At 41.2% G+C, this 19,003-nt stretch overlaps 1 protein-coding gene across 5 annotated transcripts in view; it reads left to right on the top strand.

The window, feature by feature from the left end:
• The window catches only part of LOC118265857 (dnaJ homolog subfamily C member 13), a 29,112-nt gene that overhangs the window by 7,215 nt on the left and 2,894 nt on the right, over positions 1–19,003 (top strand). The window contains exons 8-37 of one of the 5 annotated variants that reach the window (XM_050694647.1): positions 36–208; positions 1,527–1,734; positions 2,080–2,235; positions 2,648–2,890; positions 3,219–3,389; positions 3,732–3,929; positions 4,405–4,613; positions 5,156–5,315; positions 6,117–6,217; positions 6,531–6,705; positions 7,158–7,360; positions 7,808–7,928; positions 8,433–8,597; positions 8,765–8,916; positions 9,399–9,600; positions 10,036–10,224; positions 10,610–10,745; positions 11,208–11,398; positions 11,969–12,160; positions 12,472–12,651; positions 13,104–13,265; positions 13,734–13,952; positions 14,472–14,604; positions 14,914–15,064; positions 15,665–15,777; positions 16,355–16,467; positions 16,934–17,106; positions 17,576–17,807; positions 18,185–18,352; positions 18,701–18,847. In XM_050694647.1, coding sequence (XP_050550604.1) covers positions 36–208; positions 1,527–1,734; positions 2,080–2,235; positions 2,648–2,890; positions 3,219–3,389; positions 3,732–3,929; positions 4,405–4,613; positions 5,156–5,315; positions 6,117–6,217; positions 6,531–6,705; positions 7,158–7,360; positions 7,808–7,928; positions 8,433–8,597; positions 8,765–8,916; positions 9,399–9,600; positions 10,036–10,224; positions 10,610–10,745; positions 11,208–11,398; positions 11,969–12,160; positions 12,472–12,651; positions 13,104–13,265; positions 13,734–13,952; positions 14,472–14,604; positions 14,914–15,064; positions 15,665–15,777; positions 16,355–16,467; positions 16,934–17,106; positions 17,576–17,807; positions 18,185–18,352; positions 18,701–18,847 — 5,136 coding nt within the window. Of the gene's footprint in view, positions 1–35; positions 209–1,526; positions 1,735–2,079; positions 2,236–2,647; positions 2,891–3,218; positions 3,390–3,731; positions 3,930–4,404; positions 4,614–5,155; positions 5,316–6,116; positions 6,218–6,530; positions 6,706–7,157; positions 7,361–7,807; positions 7,929–8,432; positions 8,598–8,764; positions 8,917–9,398; positions 9,601–10,035; positions 10,225–10,609; positions 10,746–11,207; positions 11,399–11,968; positions 12,161–12,471; positions 12,652–13,103; positions 13,266–13,733; positions 13,953–14,471; positions 14,605–14,913; positions 15,178–15,214; positions 15,328–15,364; positions 15,478–15,514; positions 15,628–15,664; positions 15,778–16,354; positions 16,468–16,933; positions 17,107–17,575; positions 17,808–18,184; positions 18,353–18,700; positions 18,848–19,003 lie in introns of all 5 variants that reach the window. The other 4 variants (XM_050694648.1, XM_050694649.1, XM_050694650.1 and 1 more) reach the window with 4 other exon arrangements.

Genomic DNA, 19,003 nt, shown 5'->3' with positions numbered 1-19,003 from the left:
TACAAAGCCGAGTGCACTAAAATGTTGCATCGCAGCGTCTGTTTGCGGAGAACAAGGAGAAGTTGATCACGGGCGCGTTGTCCGCGCTAGTCAGCAGTGCGCCGTCCGGCAGCAACTTAACGCCCCGGGAGCTTGAAGCACAGTTCCACGCGTTAAGACGACTATGTGCTAGCAAAGTTGGTTTCGCTGCGTTTACTGCGTTACCTGGGTAAGTTGTTTTTTTTTTATGTAACAAATCAATCGATTATCTTAAATATACTAAGCGCCGCACTCACAGTCATTCAATGGTTACTTAACCCAGTCCTTAGCAATTGTTTTCGGAACAATATTGTTACTAAGGAGTAGTTTAAGTAATTATTAAATGTCTCTGAGTACGGCAGTAAATGTACTAAAAATCACGGTTTTGCTCACGTAAATTAATGATCAGTAGGCGCATTACCACTGCGTCTGCGCACACTGATCATGATAAAGAGTCCCTCTGTGACTCGAAACTAGTAGAGTTAATTATACTACTATTAATTTATACTAGTGGTCGCCTAGTGGTCGAAATTCAACCATATACGATTTAATTTACAATACCACTTAACATACGTTCAAGGATAATTTTTATTTAACTCAAACTCAAACAAACTCTTTTCATATGAGACGTGAGAATATCATCGCAATGTCTATCGATTTTGACGTTTTGTCAAATACAATCAGATACTATGCATGTGTGTGTTATGTTTTATTTGTTGATTTAATGTACTTTATAAGCATTATTTTTGAAAAATATTAGCGTTCTGTACTTCTCCTACACATAAATTATAAGTGTACCAAATTTTATGCTCCTACGTCCGCGCAATTTTCGTAAAAAGCGGTCCAAAGTTTTTGCATCACGTATTAATATATAGATGAGTAAACCCGTGATTTTTAGTCACGATCATTATTATAAAAGTAACATGTTTTTCGAATGTCAATAATTATTATTTATTTCCGCCTTTCGGAAGACTTATGAGAGGCTGGATGTGTTAATTAAACGCTTATTAACTTTCGATGTAGTTCTTATCTCAGTTGTTGAAAGGGGCGTGTAATTGTTCCGTATTGCGATAACAAAGACATGTGCCTCGTATCTCTTATTTACGTTATCTTGTAACGATGTTATTGTGCTATATATTGATAAGGTTCAAGGATATACAGGATATTTGACTTAATCTGATAGCAAGGGCTTTGAAATTGTTCTCGATGGAGGACAGTTAGCCTAATTTTATAAATCCCCTAATGTTATTGACTAAAATTTAATGTTACTCAATCTTTCTCTTTCTCTTTCTCTTTCTCTTTCTCTCTCTCATTCTCTCTCTCTCTCTCTCTCTCTCTCTCTCTCTCTCTCTCTATTCCTCTCTGTCTATTGCTCTTTCTCTTTCTCTTTCTCGCGTTCTCTCTCTCACACTATTATTATTATTATCTCATATTATATTATTTAATCATGTTAAACACCTTATAACCAAATAATATAATTAAACTAACAGCCAAACATTTCCTTTAAGTTTCCGCGAATGGATCGGCACGGCGACAGTGGCGGCGCTGCGTCGTGGCTCGGCGGCGTGTGCGCACGCCGCGCTGGACGCCGTGTGCGCCCTCCTGCAGCCCATGCACGCGGAACCAGACCTCCGCCAGGAACAGCTCAACAAAGCCAGCATGTTGTCCTCTGCCACCTTCCTCGAAGGACTGCTCACTATGTGGGCTGATCATGTCGTAAGTGCCTTTGTTGATGTTGTTGTTTGAAATTGTGCTTTATGTTGTAGTAGTAAGGTATACACATTGCTGCGGACTACCTAGCGGGTTTACCGGGGCTCCGGCTCGAAAAGTAGGAACGGGGTGGTTTTTAGTCAGTAAGAGTCTCCCTTTTGCTGCTGCGCTGCGGACTTTACTTATGAATTTGAGTCCCGATGTGACCTGAAACTACTAGAGTATTCCGCTCTTAGTTTACAGAGTACAGTCTAGCCGAATTTTCATTTAATTTAGTATGTCTTGCGACAGTTATTACACGAAAATATTTGCTTCTCTATTTCTGCTTACATAAGGTTTATTTTCCTGTAGACTGGCGGCAGTGGTGCCCTAGTAGTGGCGGCCATGTTGGATTTCCTGACGTTTGCCCTGTGCGTGCCGTACAGCGAGACCACGGACGGCAAGCAGTTCGACCAGCTGCTGGAAATGGTCTCCAAGAGGGGACGGGTGCTCTTCAAACTGTTTGAGGTAATTAGAAAAACTATACGTAATGATTCAATTTTATTTGAGCAGAGATGCCATAGTCGGCTTGAGGGGCAGTTAGCAGCGTAAAACTTGGCCAATCGTTTGTTGCGTAATGGTTATGAACCCATAACCCCCACCCCCAGCTTAAAATTTGTCGAGTTACCTAATCAGTTAGTTACAATTATATGAGTAAGCAATGAAACATAAAAAAACATGGATGTGGCGTAATATGTGTGTTAGGTAGACTCTACCAAGCGGAAGTCTGGCTCATGTAGATTACATAAGTGACTGAGATGAACTTACTGAAGTTGCGGGCAATACCAATTGCCTTTGGAAGATCTTTGTTCAGTAATAGTCTGGTTAAGTAATAGGGCGGCCTCTGTTGAGTACTGTATATGTTCCCAACGTCACGCAGCACCCGTCGATGGCGATAGTGAAGGGCGCGGGGCTGGTGATGCGCGCGCTGGTGGAGGAGGGCAGCGCGGGCGTGGGCGGGCGCATGCAGGCGCTGGCGCTGGCCGAGGCCGCGCTGCCGCGCCACCTGCTGGCCGCGCTGTACGCGCCGCCGCGCCTGCAGCACCGCCATCTCGCGCGCCATCTCGTCGCGCTCTGGCTCGTCGACCACGCGCCCGCGCACTGTCTGCTAAGACGGATTATGGTATGTACTTTTGTGAATGTTGTTGTGATTGCTATTTGATATTGTGTTGGAAAGCATGATGAACTGATAAAACATTTTGACTCCTACACCACTAAAAAGTATTACTGATTGCCCGTAAATTTATTGGATTTTGCTGTATTTTCCTAATTAAAACTTGTTTTCGCGGATATTTTAAGCATACAATTATGCAAAATTACAGTCATGCACACATGCAAAATTTTACAAAGGCTAAACTTTAGCATCGGACTTCACTTTATTATAAAAAACACTTAAACAACAACTACACATCGATCACTCTTTAACTCCATACCTACCCTCGTTCCCCTAGCCGTCAGGTCTGCTAGCATTCCTGGAGTCGACGGACGTGCCGCCGGCGGTGGAGGCGGACGTGGAGCCCGAGCGCGACAACCTGTCGCTCGCGCAGGCGAGCGTCAAGCCGCGCGCGCAGCACTGGGAGGCGCTCGAGAGACAGGTCAAATATGTTGAGAAACATCTGGAGGTGAGTAAACACAAAACCTGATAACCCCACGTTTCCAAAATAAAAAGGAGAGGAGAATATTACATTATTCTTTCTCTCTCGTATACCCTCCTTCCATCTAACTTTCTCTTACTAATTTTTCCGCCTTTCAAGTGTTTTTAAAACTACTAGTTCTGAAATTAAAATACACACTACTATTAAATACTTCTAAAGTTTGAATTAAGAGAGAGAGAAGTTGTAATGTGTCTGTACATAGCACATGTAACTTAAATCAAATAATATCGTTTTCTCAATTCAATTGTCTCTGCCTACACCCACGGGAGACAGGCGTAAGACATCTATAATTTTGTCGTGTCCCCCCAGCACTATGCCCAACTAGCCCTCCAACATTGGGCGGCCCGGCTGGGTCGTCCGGCGGCGGAGCGCAGGGACGCCACGCGGGAGCGGCCCGTGGTACTCCGGAGACGGAGGGAGAGAGTCAAGTCCACTGCCAACTGGCCACTCTTCTACTACCAGTTCCACAAGGACCACGCGCTACCGAACCTCATATGGAATCATACTGTAAGTTGTTATTGAGATTATTTGATTTATATACTTTTTAAGTATACAGTAGAAATATAATTATATTATGACCTTCAAAAGTGTCTTCCTGGTTTATTAGAAATAAATAATTTTGACTTTAATTTTGACTATACATATAATTGAATGTCAGCGTGTAACTTTTGTCTTGCCAAGCTCAATAAGCTATAACCTATTCTTATATGAACAACAATTGAGTTCTTATCATTATTTCTATAGCATTATTTACAAGTATGTTGACATAGAATTTTAAACAGTATGATGTTAAAGTTAGTAATAGTTTTAGTTAAATCTGATTTACATAATGTGTAAGACCTCTTGTCAAGTACTTATTATCTTTTTTAGAAACGTACTTTACGAACAATTTTATAAAGATATCATTACAAAATTCACCTCCATTAATAATCTAAAAACAATCTTAAACACATAAAAATAAAGTACATTTCACTTCCAAAAGACTCGAGAAGAACTTCGCAATGCATTAGAGAACGAGCTACGAGCGTTTACATCGGACAGAGAAGTGGCGGGTACGACCCTGACGTCGTGGAACCACGCCGAGCTGGAGGTCCACTACCAGTGTCTGCAGAACGAGGTCAAGATCGGAGACTACTACCTCAGGATACTGCTCGAACAGAGGGATAATGATGACAGCCCTATTAGGAAGTCGTAAGTTATTTATTGATGTTTTTTTCTGTCTTATTATGTTCGAAATTGGGTTTGAGGAAGACTGATACGTGTGACTGTTTTGTGTAAAGAGGTGTTAATGTCTGAAGTGCGTTAATTAAACGTTTTGGGAGACACATTGTGTCAAAAAATGCCTTGTCATTAAGGTACAACAGCATAAAGTAGTACCTTACTTCGTAATTTATATATCTATGTGTATTTCTAAATGTACAAGTACTTTTTATAGTTAATTAACTTTTGGTGAGTATTATGTTACATTTTTCAGTATCTATTCTTATCCACTTCACTGGAGATATCACAAGAACCCTGTTTTGCATTGCATTGATAAGTTATAGGTCACTTACTACCCTTAGTACGAGTTTGCTTTACGATTAAAGTAATCGAAACGAGAGCGCGTTCGGCGCTCTGATTGGTTGGTTTATTCGAGCCGGCCAATTAGAGCCCCGAACGCGCTCTCGATTACTTTAAACGTAAAGCAAACTTATACTAAAGATACAGTAATCATAAGTGCTCATTCTTTCCAGCTACGAATTCTTCAACGACCTGTACCACCGGTTTCTGTCGACTCCTAAGATCGAGATGAAGTGTATGTGTCTGCAAGCAATGAGCATTGTGTACGGACGGTACTACGAGGATATAGGACCCTTTGCAGACACCAAGTATATCGTGCAAATGTTGGACAGGGTAAGCACACAGCTAGTTCTAATAATTTATTCATCAGTACATGACACATTGTATGTTCATTATACTTCGGCCGTTCAGAGAATGCGTTCCTGACACCTATCAGTTAGTCACTTCTAGTGATGTCGTGACGTGAATGACGAACTCGAACGGTAACGAACTCAAGTGTTATGTTGTGGGCACAACATAACACTTGAGTGTTATGTTGTGGGCACAACATAACACTTGAGTTCGTTACCGTTCCTCCAAAATGAACCGCCGCATTACTTTAAGATTATTTTCGTTATAAATTCGGCGGAATCATTTAAAATGTATATTTTAAATTACGATACTTGCCTGTTTTTTTAGCATAGCACTACAAAATATAAACCTTCTAATAGCGCAGTATAGTTTACCAAGTTATTTGACTGCCATTCATTGATTATTGATATAATAATGTTGTTTTAATACTTCTCAATTGTTAAAACGGTAAACAACCAGCAAAAATATTTTTATCGTAACTGCAACGCCATTACTAAGTTGTCGTCAGTTCAATATTCACTGGATGGTGCTAGTGTGCTCTCGTTCTTCGTCCAATAGGGAGTTAGCGAGTGTCACAACATTGGACGTTCTATATTTGACGGCTCCAGTGATTGGACAATCAGACTCCTTCTAAGTTAGCGCCATCTGGTGACCAAGAAAACGGTAGCCCCCAATGTGACATAATCTCCATTCATTATATTAAAGACCAACCATTTTTATACAATCATATTTTATTCAACTGTACATGTATGTCACTTTTATGGTTTTGTGATTTTGTTTCAGACATGTGATAGAATGGAAAGAGATAGATTAGTTCAGTTCTTATCGAAATTAATATTACACAGAAGAAACGTTAGCGATATTTTAGAATGGAACGGTATTAGGTGAGTACAGTGTTCTTTTAACTAACTTTAACTACTAAAGTATCAAAAATACTTATTTACTATTGTAAAGTGAGTTTTACTAACGAGTAATCAATGAACCATTATATCTTTTATTGACTTTTATAAGCGACAATGGAAGGACTAACAAGACTTTACTCGATAGTGGCGCCACCTAGTTATCGCCAAAAATCATTTCTCAAATCCTCTTCTACGACATACAATTGTTTCAAAAGTAAATTATTACTATACTGTTACCATATTTTCAAGCTTCATTAAGAGTTGGATTTATAAAACAGCTTGATTTTTATTTCAGAATCCTAGTAGAACTAATGACACTAGCACACTTACATACGTCGCGAGCGACAGTACCGGCACAGAGTAACGTTATAGAGGGGCCGCAACAACAGACTGGCGGGGACAGGGAGTGGTACTACAATGTCGACCAGGGGGACAAAGTACAGAGGAAGGGACCTGTTAGCTTCCAACAGGTATGTTCATAGATCTTTAATGTAGTCATGTGTGGTATAGGCCGGTGAATGAGCTGACGGACCACTTGATGGTAAGCAAACGTTGACGCCTTAACTATTAGAGAAGTTATAAATGCTTTTCCGGTCTTTTGGGGGGTAAAGGATTTGAGGATTGGGGGTGGGAAGGGGAAGGTGAGGTTTGGGCCTCCAGTAACCTTACTCAGACGCCTAAATACAACGCATTGTTTCAGTTTCGGTTTTCTATGAAGTCGTGATATCACTCCGGTCGAGCTGACCCATTCGTGCCGAAGTACAGTTCTCCCACATATGGTTTTGTACACAGTTACTTATCGAGCTATAAATACACAACCAGTTTAACACGGTCACCCTTTGTATAATCTTTTCATACATTCAAAGGTCAGGTTATACTGGTCATGCATAGCTTGATATAAATATTATTTAATTTTCCACAGTTAAAAGACCTATACAAATCTGGTGAGATAAACAACAAGACGAAGGCGTGGGCCAACAGTATGGAAGGTTGGCGCGCCGTGGGCGGAGTGGCGCAGCTCAAGTGGACGCTCGCTGCGAGGGGAACCGCCGTGTATGACGAGAGTGCACTGGCTGCCACTGTACTGGACCTGCTCATTACTTGTGCCAGATATTATCCTAGCAGGTATTTTTCTTTTATTGTTCTTCCTTTTAAAAAACGTTGCCCCACATTAGGATTTTCTCCTGTTTAGTGGGTGCGTCTACGAACATACGAGATCATATACACATGTCACACAGACCAGAAACAACAATTTGTGGATCACACAAAGAGTTGTTTCATGTGGGAATCGAACCCGCTACACGTTGCGCGGAAGCCGGTTACTCAGATACCGCGCTAACCGTGCAGTCGAACAGTACTATTAGCATTATAGACTTCGAAATGAGATAACAGATGGGCAGTGCTGGAAAATGGGCTCATTTCTATTATAAAAACCTTAACCCTATGTATCTATCTAGTCTTTGTATAAAGATAGATACGTAGAACTGAAAACTAAATTTTAAGTTCTATTTACTTTTATATATGGGAACTACGTACTGGAGAAAGAGGTTTAACATTTCTGGTTATTTTTAGGGATGAGGAAGACGCAGTAATAAGACCGTTACCAAAAGTAAAGCGAATGTTATCAGAACCAGCTTGTCTGGCGCATGTTGTGCAGCTGTTACTCACGTTTGATCCAATACTCGTCGAAAAGGTAAGAGATTGATTATTCCTTCTAAAGTTATTTATTTTCACAAAAATAGACCGTAATCTACTCCTGTTCCAAATTTCGTTTCGATCCTTTCAGTCGTTTTGACGTGATTGAGTAACACATATACACATACATTTTCGCATTGTTAAAAACCAGTCAAGCTAATTTGGACCCTCGGCCCTATAGTTACAGCGTAAAGTCCAAGTTATTTACAGAAGTTTTCATAAAGTAAGCAAAATGCAACGTTGGACCGAAAATGGGTCCTTGAGGAACTCCTATTTATAACATAATTAAATGTTGTTAGTTTTTAGTTAACATTAACTTAACGATGCCATAATTTAGCTGAGTTACGTTATTCAGCTAATAGTTGATTATAATATAATTTCAGTTTTTATTAGCATGTGTTATATTGTTCTATCATGTTGTGGAGTATCAAACGCCTTTGATGAATCTAAACATACTTGCTTTGACAATTCCATTTATTTCCACCGTTTTACACATTTTCAGGTAGCTACACTCCTGTACGAAGTGATGCAGGATAATCCGGAAATTTCCAAGTTATATTTGACTGGAGTATTTTACTTCATGCTGTTATACACAGGATCAAACTTGTTACCTATCGCCAGGTTCCTTAGATTGACTCATATGAAGCAAGCATTCAGAGCTGATCAGGTTTGTGAACACTTCTATGAGAATATGTTTCTTGTAAAAAGAGAGTAACTCTTTTGGTATATTTTATTTTGAGTTGTATGTCATTGGAATAAGGTTTAAAATGCAATGAACTTTCTGTAGTTTTAATGTTTTATTTTGCGATGTTTCTAATATATTTCTGTTTGTAGTCGAGTTCAGATATAATGCAGAGGTCGATATTAGGCCAACTACTGCCAGAAGCGATGGTTTGTTACTTAGAAAACCACGGCGCTGAGAAATTCGCGCAGATCTTCCTTGGAGAGTGGGACACGCCTGAGGCTATATGGAACTCTGAAATGAGGTTTGTAGCTATATTCTTTATGTTATACTGTTTTTATTACATCAATTATGTATGTGTTTTGTTCAGAAGCGAACTTGGCAGCTTTTGAAATCATTTTTAATTTGATTTTTCTCAAAACTTCAGAGCTTGAGTGTTAAAAACGTCTATAATCAGAATTTTATTAACTCCACGAATCAATTATCCATTACTGTACCACAAATAGTATTTGTCTGCAAACTAATCAATAACCATAATCAAATTAATAAAGTTAAAAATTCCAACTATGTCTAGAGCTATTAATAAAATCAGTAAAACGCTGCTAAATATCTAAACGTTTTATCTAAAACTGAATAATACTCATAATAAAAACAGTTACTTTAAGCCTTTAACTGCCAATAAAAATCTGTTAAAAGCTATTGTATATACATAAATATTGCTCTACTATTGTCGGTCAGTGTTATCCGACATGGCCTCTAATATGTTAATAATATTTGCACCTCCAGACGGATGCTAATAATGAAGGTATCGGCGCACATCGGCGAGTTCACGCCGCGGCTGCGCGCGCACGTGGCGGCGCGGTACCCGTACCTCGCCATCCCCGCCGTCTGCTACCCGCAGCTGCAGCACGAGCTCTTCTGCAACATGTTCTATCTCAGACATCTCTGTGATACTCAGAAGTTCCCCGATTGGCCTATACCTGACCCTGTAAGTTTAATTTAGTTTTAGAAATACACATAGAGAAATTAGGAGTTTTGTTATATCTGCATCCTCCAACCTGCTGGGATACCGCGCTACCGCGTAACGTGTAGCGGGTTCGATTCCCGCATGGAGCAAGTCTTTGTCATCCATAAATCGTGGTGTCATATGTATGTGAAATTGTATGTTTGTAAACACACACGTTTTTTTTTAGAAAGCAACAATAAAGAATATGTCTCATAATATGTACTATGAATAATCTTGAAACTTCTATGACTTGAGGACCGCACCATACAGAAACAACCAGTTAACAGTCAACATAGATTATTTTATTGATTACTCCATAAAGGAAGTTTGTTAACCTAATCTGTAAACTGCTATCAATACTCTACACTCACTAATCAATAGCAAAAAATAAAGCCAAAAAATCTTTCTACCATCTAGGTTGGTCTTCTCAAAGACGTATTGGAAGCGTGGCGACGCGAAGTAGAGAAGAAGCCGCCTTCAATGACGGCGGGCGAGGCGTACGCCGCCCTCGGCCTGACTACCGGCCAACACGACGAGGCCGCGGTGCGCAAAGCTTACTACAGACTTGCGCAACAATACCATCCTGATAAGAATCCTGAAGGACGGGTGAGTTTATTTTATTTTTTTGTTGATCTTAACTTAATTTATAAGAGATATTATTATATAGGTTGTAAACGGAATGTTTCCAAACGCCGCCAATAGGCCATGATAAAAAGACGTCGTTCCATTTTATTTGGTTGTTTAGTTGCGCAACCATTGCGCAATCATACGCATCTTGTGATTTGTTGCGCAACTTATGAGTAGTATTTTCAACATTTAATGAACTATTTAATAGGCAAAGCCTATTGTTACAGTCAACATTATTCATAAACCAAAATTATCAATTCTAACAAATAATATTTGTTAAAATTGATTATTAGATTTTAATTTTCTCAGATTGTAACAAAGAAATTCACTTCTGAGATTTTAACAATTAATATTTATGTTACAGGATCGCTTCGAGGCCGTGAACCAGGCGTATGAGTTCCTATGCAGCCGTAACGTGTGGACCGGCGACGGACCCAACACCAACAACATTGTGCTCATACTCAGGACGCAGACTATACTCTTCCAGAGATACTCTGAAGGTAAGACTAATGAAAGTAACATTAAAATGGTCAAAGTAGAGAATTATAGTAAAGAAAGGGGATGGATGTTTTGAATGTTGTTGCCGAGGGAAACTAATGATATAAAAAGTATTTTTATTCCGTAACTCAGAGCTTGTGCATTGAATGCAGAATGGTAAATTAAATTAAAAATTTCGCTCGTGAAACGCCTCGTATACTGCTTGTGGTTATTGAGCTCCGGTTGTAACTTAAAACTAGTCGAGCATAAAGTACATTTTCATAAATCATTCCCATTAACATTGTAGCATTTTTTCACCCCCTATTACATGGGACTTGTAACAAAAGTGGTGAATAGTGGATAATGTACATTGTATAGCGGCAATACGTGTCGTAATGTGTACTTCTGACTACTCCTTCGGGGATAAAAGGCGTGACGTTGCACTGTTACTGCACTTTTTTGAACCCTATAATATTTGTCTGTAGTGCTGGCCCCGTACAAGTACGCGGGCTACCCGCAGCTGCTGCGCACGGCGCGGCTGGAGGCGGAGGCCGAGCAACTGTTCGCGGAGCGGGACTCCGCCCCGCTGCTGCCCGCCGCCTGCGAGCTGGCGCACGCCACCGTGCGCTGCTCCGCGCTCAACGCTGAGGAACTGCGCCGGGAGGGCGGCCTGCAGGTAACTAGGACTTGTTTATTTTACTTACTTTATAATTTCTCGGTAGTAGCACGGAGTCTATAATTGTGCCCAGTATATGGCAACCACTACACACTAGCTTACCACCTATTACATGGGACTTACAACATAAATTGTGAAAATTGTGTGTACACTGTACTGGGGCATTACATGCCGCAATATGCACCTTTACCTACCTGTTCGGGGATAAAAGGCGTGACGATATCTAATTTTACTTATACTCGAGATTATTCTAATGTCCAGAAATGTCGTACGAAAGCATTGAGTTACGTATATATAGAGTAGCAAACCCCATTGCCGCGTGTCAAAAAGCGTGGTGTCACTTTTGTCATATGTACGAAGACGTAGCTTCGAAACTACAAGTGAAAATTGCATAAAAATACGTCACGAAAGTGGTTAAAAGACTAAACACAAAGTTGCTGGATCAGCTAAGAAAAATAAAAAAATCGCGAGGAAAACTTTCCATTACTTAGTACATTATTCTATATTAATTAATATATGTTTTCCATTTGTATGTGAATCCTTACATAGAAATTTTGTTTGTTCCTCCAGGTCCTGCACGAGGCCATGTCTCGCTGCGTCCCCGTACTGTCGAGCGCCCGCGGTCCGGGCGACATATCGGCGCAGGTATGTGCGCACGCGGCGCGCTGCTTCGCCGTGGCGGCGACGTTCCCCGCCTGCCGCGCCCTCTGTGCAGAGATGCCGCAACTATGTAACGACCTTGTACCACTGCTCAAGAGACCTGTAAGTATTGCTTTTGGAATATTTTCTTGATTTTTATTCCTAGTTTGTGAGTCGGTTTATTGTTCTTTTACCACATTCTCTCTATTAAATGTCATTACACCATCAGACTCGACATTTGAAACTTCGTTTTTCTTTTTATCCATCAACATAATATAACTTGATTTTGTTTGAAAACATGTGTTGACTATTAACGATTGTTTCATTGAGTATATACATATCATTTTCACTCCACACGTTCATTTTTATTTTTTCAACATTTCATTAATGTGTATTTTATTTCCTCTACCTACATTATGTTTGATTGTCCCTAGAACCTGGGCGAGACAGCGTGCGCAGGCGCGGCGGCAGTAGGCGCGCTGGCGGCGGAGGCCGGGTGCCGGGCCCAGCTGGCCCGCGCCGGCGCCCTGCAGGCACTGCTGCCCGCCGCGCTGCGGTACGACTACACGCTCACCGAGTCCGGGGTCGACACCGACGCGCAGATTAATAAACAGGTCACTTATAACTTTGTTATTTTAAATTTTGCTGGAGAAGTTACGCATTATAATATAATGCAACCGTAAAGGGGGACCTGGAGGGGGAGGATGGGGGATATGGATCACCTGATAGCAAATTATAATCAGGATCGCCCACGTATCACCAGAAGAGTTACAGACCCTTTGGGCGCTTTTGGTAGGGTTGGGGGATTGAATCTCCCAGCCATTTTCCATTGATCGAATTGTGACTTTGAATCGTGTTTTCTAATTTCGAAGATCGCAATAAGTAAGAAAATTCATCGTATTAAGAAATTGGCTGTGATATGTTTCTAGAACTGCAAACTTCGTTTTATTCGTTGAATATTCAGAGCTTATTAAAGCATTTCTCTTTCGGAAACTATCCCATGAGAGTTTCAATACCCCCCTCCTTTTTAAAGATCTGTTTCTAACGTCCTTTTCTATTACTACAGGAGGTAGCGAACCAACTAGCGAAGCAGTGCGTGGTGGCGCTAGCAGCGATGTACGGCCCCCACGCTACCCCGTCTCCGCTGGACGAGAACATACAGAACTCCTTACATTTGTTACTCACGCCGTATCTATGTGGACGACTCGCGGAACCTGATCAACATGAGGTATGTCTAATCTAATTATTTTTCTATGTAAAATACACTAATGATATTGTGTTTTGCTTAATAGATGGCGCTAATGTGAATATCTCGTTTTCCGTCCAAAAGGAATTTAGTTAGTTTGTTCAATAAGCAATCGCACGTTCAATATTTATGACAGCTGCAATGATTGGCCAAACAGACCTTTTGCTAGATTTGTGCCATCTGGGGACCAAATAAAATGGTTCGGCGTTCGGCGCACGGATTGACTGGCTACAATAAACCAGTCAATCAGAGCGCCCAATGCAGACTCGATCCGATCTCGTTATACGTAAAACGAATTCGTATTAAGCCCTCTGTTTGGTGGAATAAGCTACTGCTGTAAGCTATAACTACTGTTATAGCTTATAGAAGTTTGCAACACCAAATAAATCGCAAGCCTCTCACCAAACTTCATATTCTACTCCATTTAACCCCAATTTCTTTAATCAACAGCTTCTAAAAACCCTAACATCGAACTGGCGCACGCCATACCTAGTGTGGGACAACAGCACTCGCGCAGAACTGAAGGACGTGTTGCGCAACTCGCGCCCTCTGATGGAGGACGAGGGACCTATCATAGAACCCTTCACGTACACCGCCCATGAGGGACTCGTGTCTGTTGGCGGCGTGTACATAGACATCTATAATGAACAGCCTGACTTCCCTATTGAGGTAAGATTTTGATACATATTTATTATATAGATATAGATTTTATAAAACGTGGTTGGATATATTTTATAACTATGTACATTAGTGTACCGTATGGGGAAACCTCTTATGTCTTAATTTAAACCACATGTGTTATTATTTTAGCTGACAATATACGAAAAATGAGCGAAGTAGAAGGCCAAAAAATTTATTATACTCTTTGAGCTTTGAATTAGAACACTCTTTTCAAATACGGCATTTACGCTAACTTTTCAGAAGGAACGTCTATTGAATAATGTTTTTTCGATTTTTCTGAATGTTTTGTGTATAAGAAGTCAACTGGCAGTTAGCGCAATTTTGCGCAACGCCACCGTTGACTTTAAATGAATATATGTTGCATATAATAAACTTATTAGGTAGACTTACTATTAATAACTTCTTTATATGTTGTTAAAGAGATTGCGCAACAAATTAACTTCTTAATATTGATGATAATCCTTTATTCAATCATGCCATTACCAACTTTTACTTCCTTTTGCCCAGAATCCACAGCAGTTCATCCTGGAACTGCTGAAGTTCATCCAGGAGGAGACACAAAACGACATGACTGCGGAGAGAGTGCAACAGGTCACGTATGCGTTGACTGCACTCGCCAACGTTATTATTAAGAACCCGGGTAAGTTATACCTAGTATGTACTGTTTTAGATAAAAAAGTAATAATAATAGAAAATACAGTAAATATTGGTTAACACTTTGTTTGTTTATCGAAGTCAGTCAAGCCAGTGGTTATTTTTGTCAATTTTAATCTCTACGAATGTAGCTGTGTAGTTTTGTTACATATTAGACGCGCCTGGTACAAATATCATTCATCTGTACGCTGCGTTTGCCAAACAGTAATTTTAAGACGCAGCTGTTACAAATATCGACTTTATACGACGATGCGTTTATCAAACAGTAATTTTAACAAGCTATAATAATTTCCAGGTACGGAGATCCAATGCATCGGTCAGTTCGGTTTGATCTTCGGTCTTCTATCAGCGCGGGCTCACCCGCAGCTCCAAGAGGGGGCGCTGCGAGTAGTGGGCAGTGCCGGGGCGCGGCGCGAGTGTGTGGAGGACGTGGCGGCCAGTGCAGTGCTGGGCCATTTACTGGCACTGCTGGCCGAGCGCCCGCCGCGCCCAGCTACATTGACTGCGCTCGCTGCTCTACTCGCCAATACTGCTATTGTTAGGGAGGCGCTCAATAAAGGTGTGTGTGTGATGTAGATAGTTATTTATTTGTTGGTACTGGGCCACCTACTGGCACTGCTGGCCGAGCGCCCGCCGCGCCCAGCTACATTGACTGCGCTCGCTGCTCTACTCGCCAATACTGCTATTGTTAGAGAGGCACTCAATAAAGGTAAGTGTGTGATGTAGATAGTTATTTATTTGTTGGTACTGGGCCACCTACTGGCACTGCTGGCCGAGCGCCCGCCGCGCCCAGCTACATTGACTGCGCTCGCTGCTCTACTCGCCAATACTGCTATTGTTAGAGAGGCACTCAATAAAGGTAAGTGTGTGATGTAGATAGTTATTTATTTGTTGGTACTGGGCCACCTACTGGCACTGCTGGCCGAGCGCCCGCCGCGCCCAGCTACATTGACTGCGCTCGCTGCTCTACTCGCCAATACTGCTATTGTTAGAGAGGCACTCAATAAAGGTAAGTGTGTGATGTAGATAGTTATTTATTTGTTGGTACTGGGCCACCTACTGGCACTGCTGGCCGAGCGCCCGCCGCGCCCAGCTACATTGACTGCGCTCGCTGCTCTACTCGCCAATACTGCTATTGTTAGAGAGGCACTCAATAAAGGTAAGTGTGTGATGTAGATAGTTATTTATGTGTTGGTTACTTATGCTTGTTGCGTAATGTTGCGCATAATAAATGTTAGCGCAATGTTTAGCGTATGAACTGTTTGCGCAATGGTCCAATTTCAATTCAATTCCATTTCAGCCATGATCGTCCCACTGCAGGGCAAAGGTCTTCCTACCCTCCGACCACTCTTCTCTGTTTAAAGCTTTTTGCGCAATGGTTTCGCGTGTAAAATTTTTGAGCAATCATTGCGCTAATGAAAATAATATCTATTATATAAAAATAAGTCGGGTTTTCCTTCCTGACGCTATAACTCCAGAACGCAGGAACCGATTTCCACGGTTTTGCATTCGTTGGAAAGGTCTCGAGCTCCGTGAGGTTTGTAGCAAAGAAAATTCAGGAAAATATTCAAGAGAAAAGCAGGAAACAGAGAAAATCATTGGTGGCGAAACGGAGTTCGCCGGGTTTGCTAGTTGTGTACAATGTAACACGTTAAAAGATTTCTCTTATATGCTTTTCATGATTATACTTCTTATTTCTACTGTTAATAAGTATTATTATCTTTGTCCTAACACAGGTGCTGTGATATACTTGTTAGATCTGTTCTGCAATAGTAAGCTGCCAGAGACGAGAGAGGCGGCGGTTGAACTGCTAGCCAGGATGATGGCAGACAAATTACATGGACCTAAGGTATGTTCCATTAATCTCATTTTTCGTCATCATTGTCATCATAATTATTAGATATCTGACGTCCACTGCTGAACGAAGGCGTCCCTTTATGACATGATAATCGACCGATTGGAAATCTAGACAGCCAATTCTGGAACAATTTAACACATTAACTGCCCATTTCAATACGAATCTTAGATCTTCGATCTTTAGATCAAGATTGATTTTTGACATTACTTATATAGAGCTTCTGTCACAAATGAATATCTATTCAAATATGTATTTTTGATTAAGATCGGTTATTGAAATTGGCAGTAAGTCAACATTGTTCGATTTCTATAAACTTACTAACTGAATGCCTCGCTTTTTTGTAACAATCGCATTCCAGAAAAGACAGAATTCTCGAAAGATCTATGAAGTATCAGCATAAATAAGACTTTAAATAAAGAAAAAAATACGAAAAAATAATCATTAATTTATCTTTTAGGTTCGTCTAACAATATCTCGATACATTCCGGGCGTGTTTGCGGAGGCGATGCGCGAGTCTAGCGCGTCCAACGCGGTGCACATGTTCGATGCCCAGCACGAACACCCAGAGCTCGTGTGGACTGACGACACGAGACGGAGACTCGCTGCACACATCACGCAACTGAGAGACAGGTCAGTGACTAACTTAAAAAAAAAATACATATTATGTACAATACCCTTAATACGAGTTTGCCTAACGTTTAGTAATCGAAACGAGAGCTTGTTCATCGCTATGATTGGTTAGTTTATTCGAGGTAGCCAATCAGGGCGCCAAACGCGCTCTCGTTTAGATTACTTTAAATATACTAAGGGTACCTGCTGTTGATGATACCTGCCAATCAGTATTTTTTGTTTTCATTGAATTTTTGACTTTATATGAGAACTATAGGGTGGACATTTTAATGTAGTTTGATAGAAAGGAGGAGGTTGATTTGCTGTTGTCTGTACTTAAAATTTATTTTGTTGTTCAAAATCTGCACAGCTGGTTTATTGTTCAATTATCATACAATCTAATTGCTCACAATGTTAACAGCAAATTGACATTCTACAATCACGAATAAAACATAAAACACGAAATAACTTTAACTTTATTCCTATCCAGACACCAATCCGAGCAGCTCCGTTCTCCAAACGCGGCGTTCGAGGACCGGGAGACGTTGGAGCGCGCGGCGTCGGGCGAGCAGACGTGGGCGCCGCCCGGCGAGGTCGTGGTCGACGGGGTTTACCTCAAGCTCTACCTACAGAACCCGCACTGGAACTTGCGCAGCCCTAAACGGTTCCTCCAGGAGTTGTTGACTGAGACCATCACTGCCGTGCATAAGGATTCGTCAGAGGTATGTTTTGTGGAGTTGTTTGGTTTGAGGTTGTTAAGGTTTTGCATTTTTTGTTGTTGGTCTGATGTAAATAGGACATTGGTATTTGTACGTTAACATTCAAGTGAATCTTTGCTTGAAACTTTTTAATCGATTACTGAAAAGAAAGAAATATGGACACAATTTCGTTTAAAGTCTAGACAAAAGGGTCATTTGTAGTGGTTCTTGCCCTGTAAGGAGTAATTAAAATATATTTTTCGCTTAGGGTAGGCGAGAAGTACACACTACATCATAGCTTTTTATTAGTTACGGATCCTTAAAATAAAATATTGAGTAATGAGATATATCGTGTATCTTTCCGTAAGTAAAGAAGTGACAGCCACCATTCCCCCCCGCAGGGCAGTCGCGGCGAGACCTGCGCCCTGGCGCTGAGCGCGGCCCTCCGCGCCCGTCCCGCGCTGGGCGAGGTGTGTGCGCAGCTGGGCGAGGTGCCGCGCCTGGCGCGCCTGCTGCCCGCCGCGCCCAGGCTTGCACTGCCCGTACTCGCCGCACTCGCGCCCACACAGGTACTATCGACTAAAAGCCGTCTTCTGCTAAATAAAAGCCACCTCTTGATGAGAAGGATGTATTAAATCTCCCTAGATTTTCTTGCAATCTGTGGCTGAACAAATTTTTTAAATAATCATAACATATAAGCAATAATTCGCTTTACTCAGTACCCTTAGTATGAGTTCGCTTTTCGTTGATTCATTTATGCCGGCCATTGAGAGCGTTGAACGCACTCTCGTTTCGATTTTGTTCAACGTAACAACTCGTGAACACCATTTTGTAAACAATGAAATTTATCAAGTTTCCTACTACTATACATTTATCCTTTCTTCCAATAGCGATATTAAATCTCATATATATTCCAGGCATGTGTGGTGGCACTATCCCAGACGGACGTAATGGCGGGCATCAAGACGGCGGTACAGTCGTGCAAGGAGGCCGTGGGCTGCGCGTGCGAGGCGCTCGCACTTATATTCTCCAGCAACGCCAATACCGACCGACTGGTGTTACAGGTCTGTCTTATATTCTAGTTTGTATAAGTGTTTTAAAGCCATAAAGCTTAGTGAAAATTTGTATAACTTTTAATATAACAATTCTCAGAGTAGTCCGATAGGAAATGCCATGAGATTGACGTGTAAAAGAGTTACATTGTAACCTATTTGCAAAAA

Source organism: Spodoptera frugiperda, chromosome 7, assembly GCF_023101765.2.
Source record: "Spodoptera frugiperda isolate SF20-4 chromosome 7, AGI-APGP_CSIRO_Sfru_2.0, whole genome shotgun sequence".
NCBI lineage: Eukaryota > Metazoa > Arthropoda > Insecta > Lepidoptera > Noctuidae > Spodoptera > Spodoptera frugiperda.
Note: the sequence above shows the minus strand (reverse complement) of the source record. Positions and strands in the feature narration are given on the sequence as shown.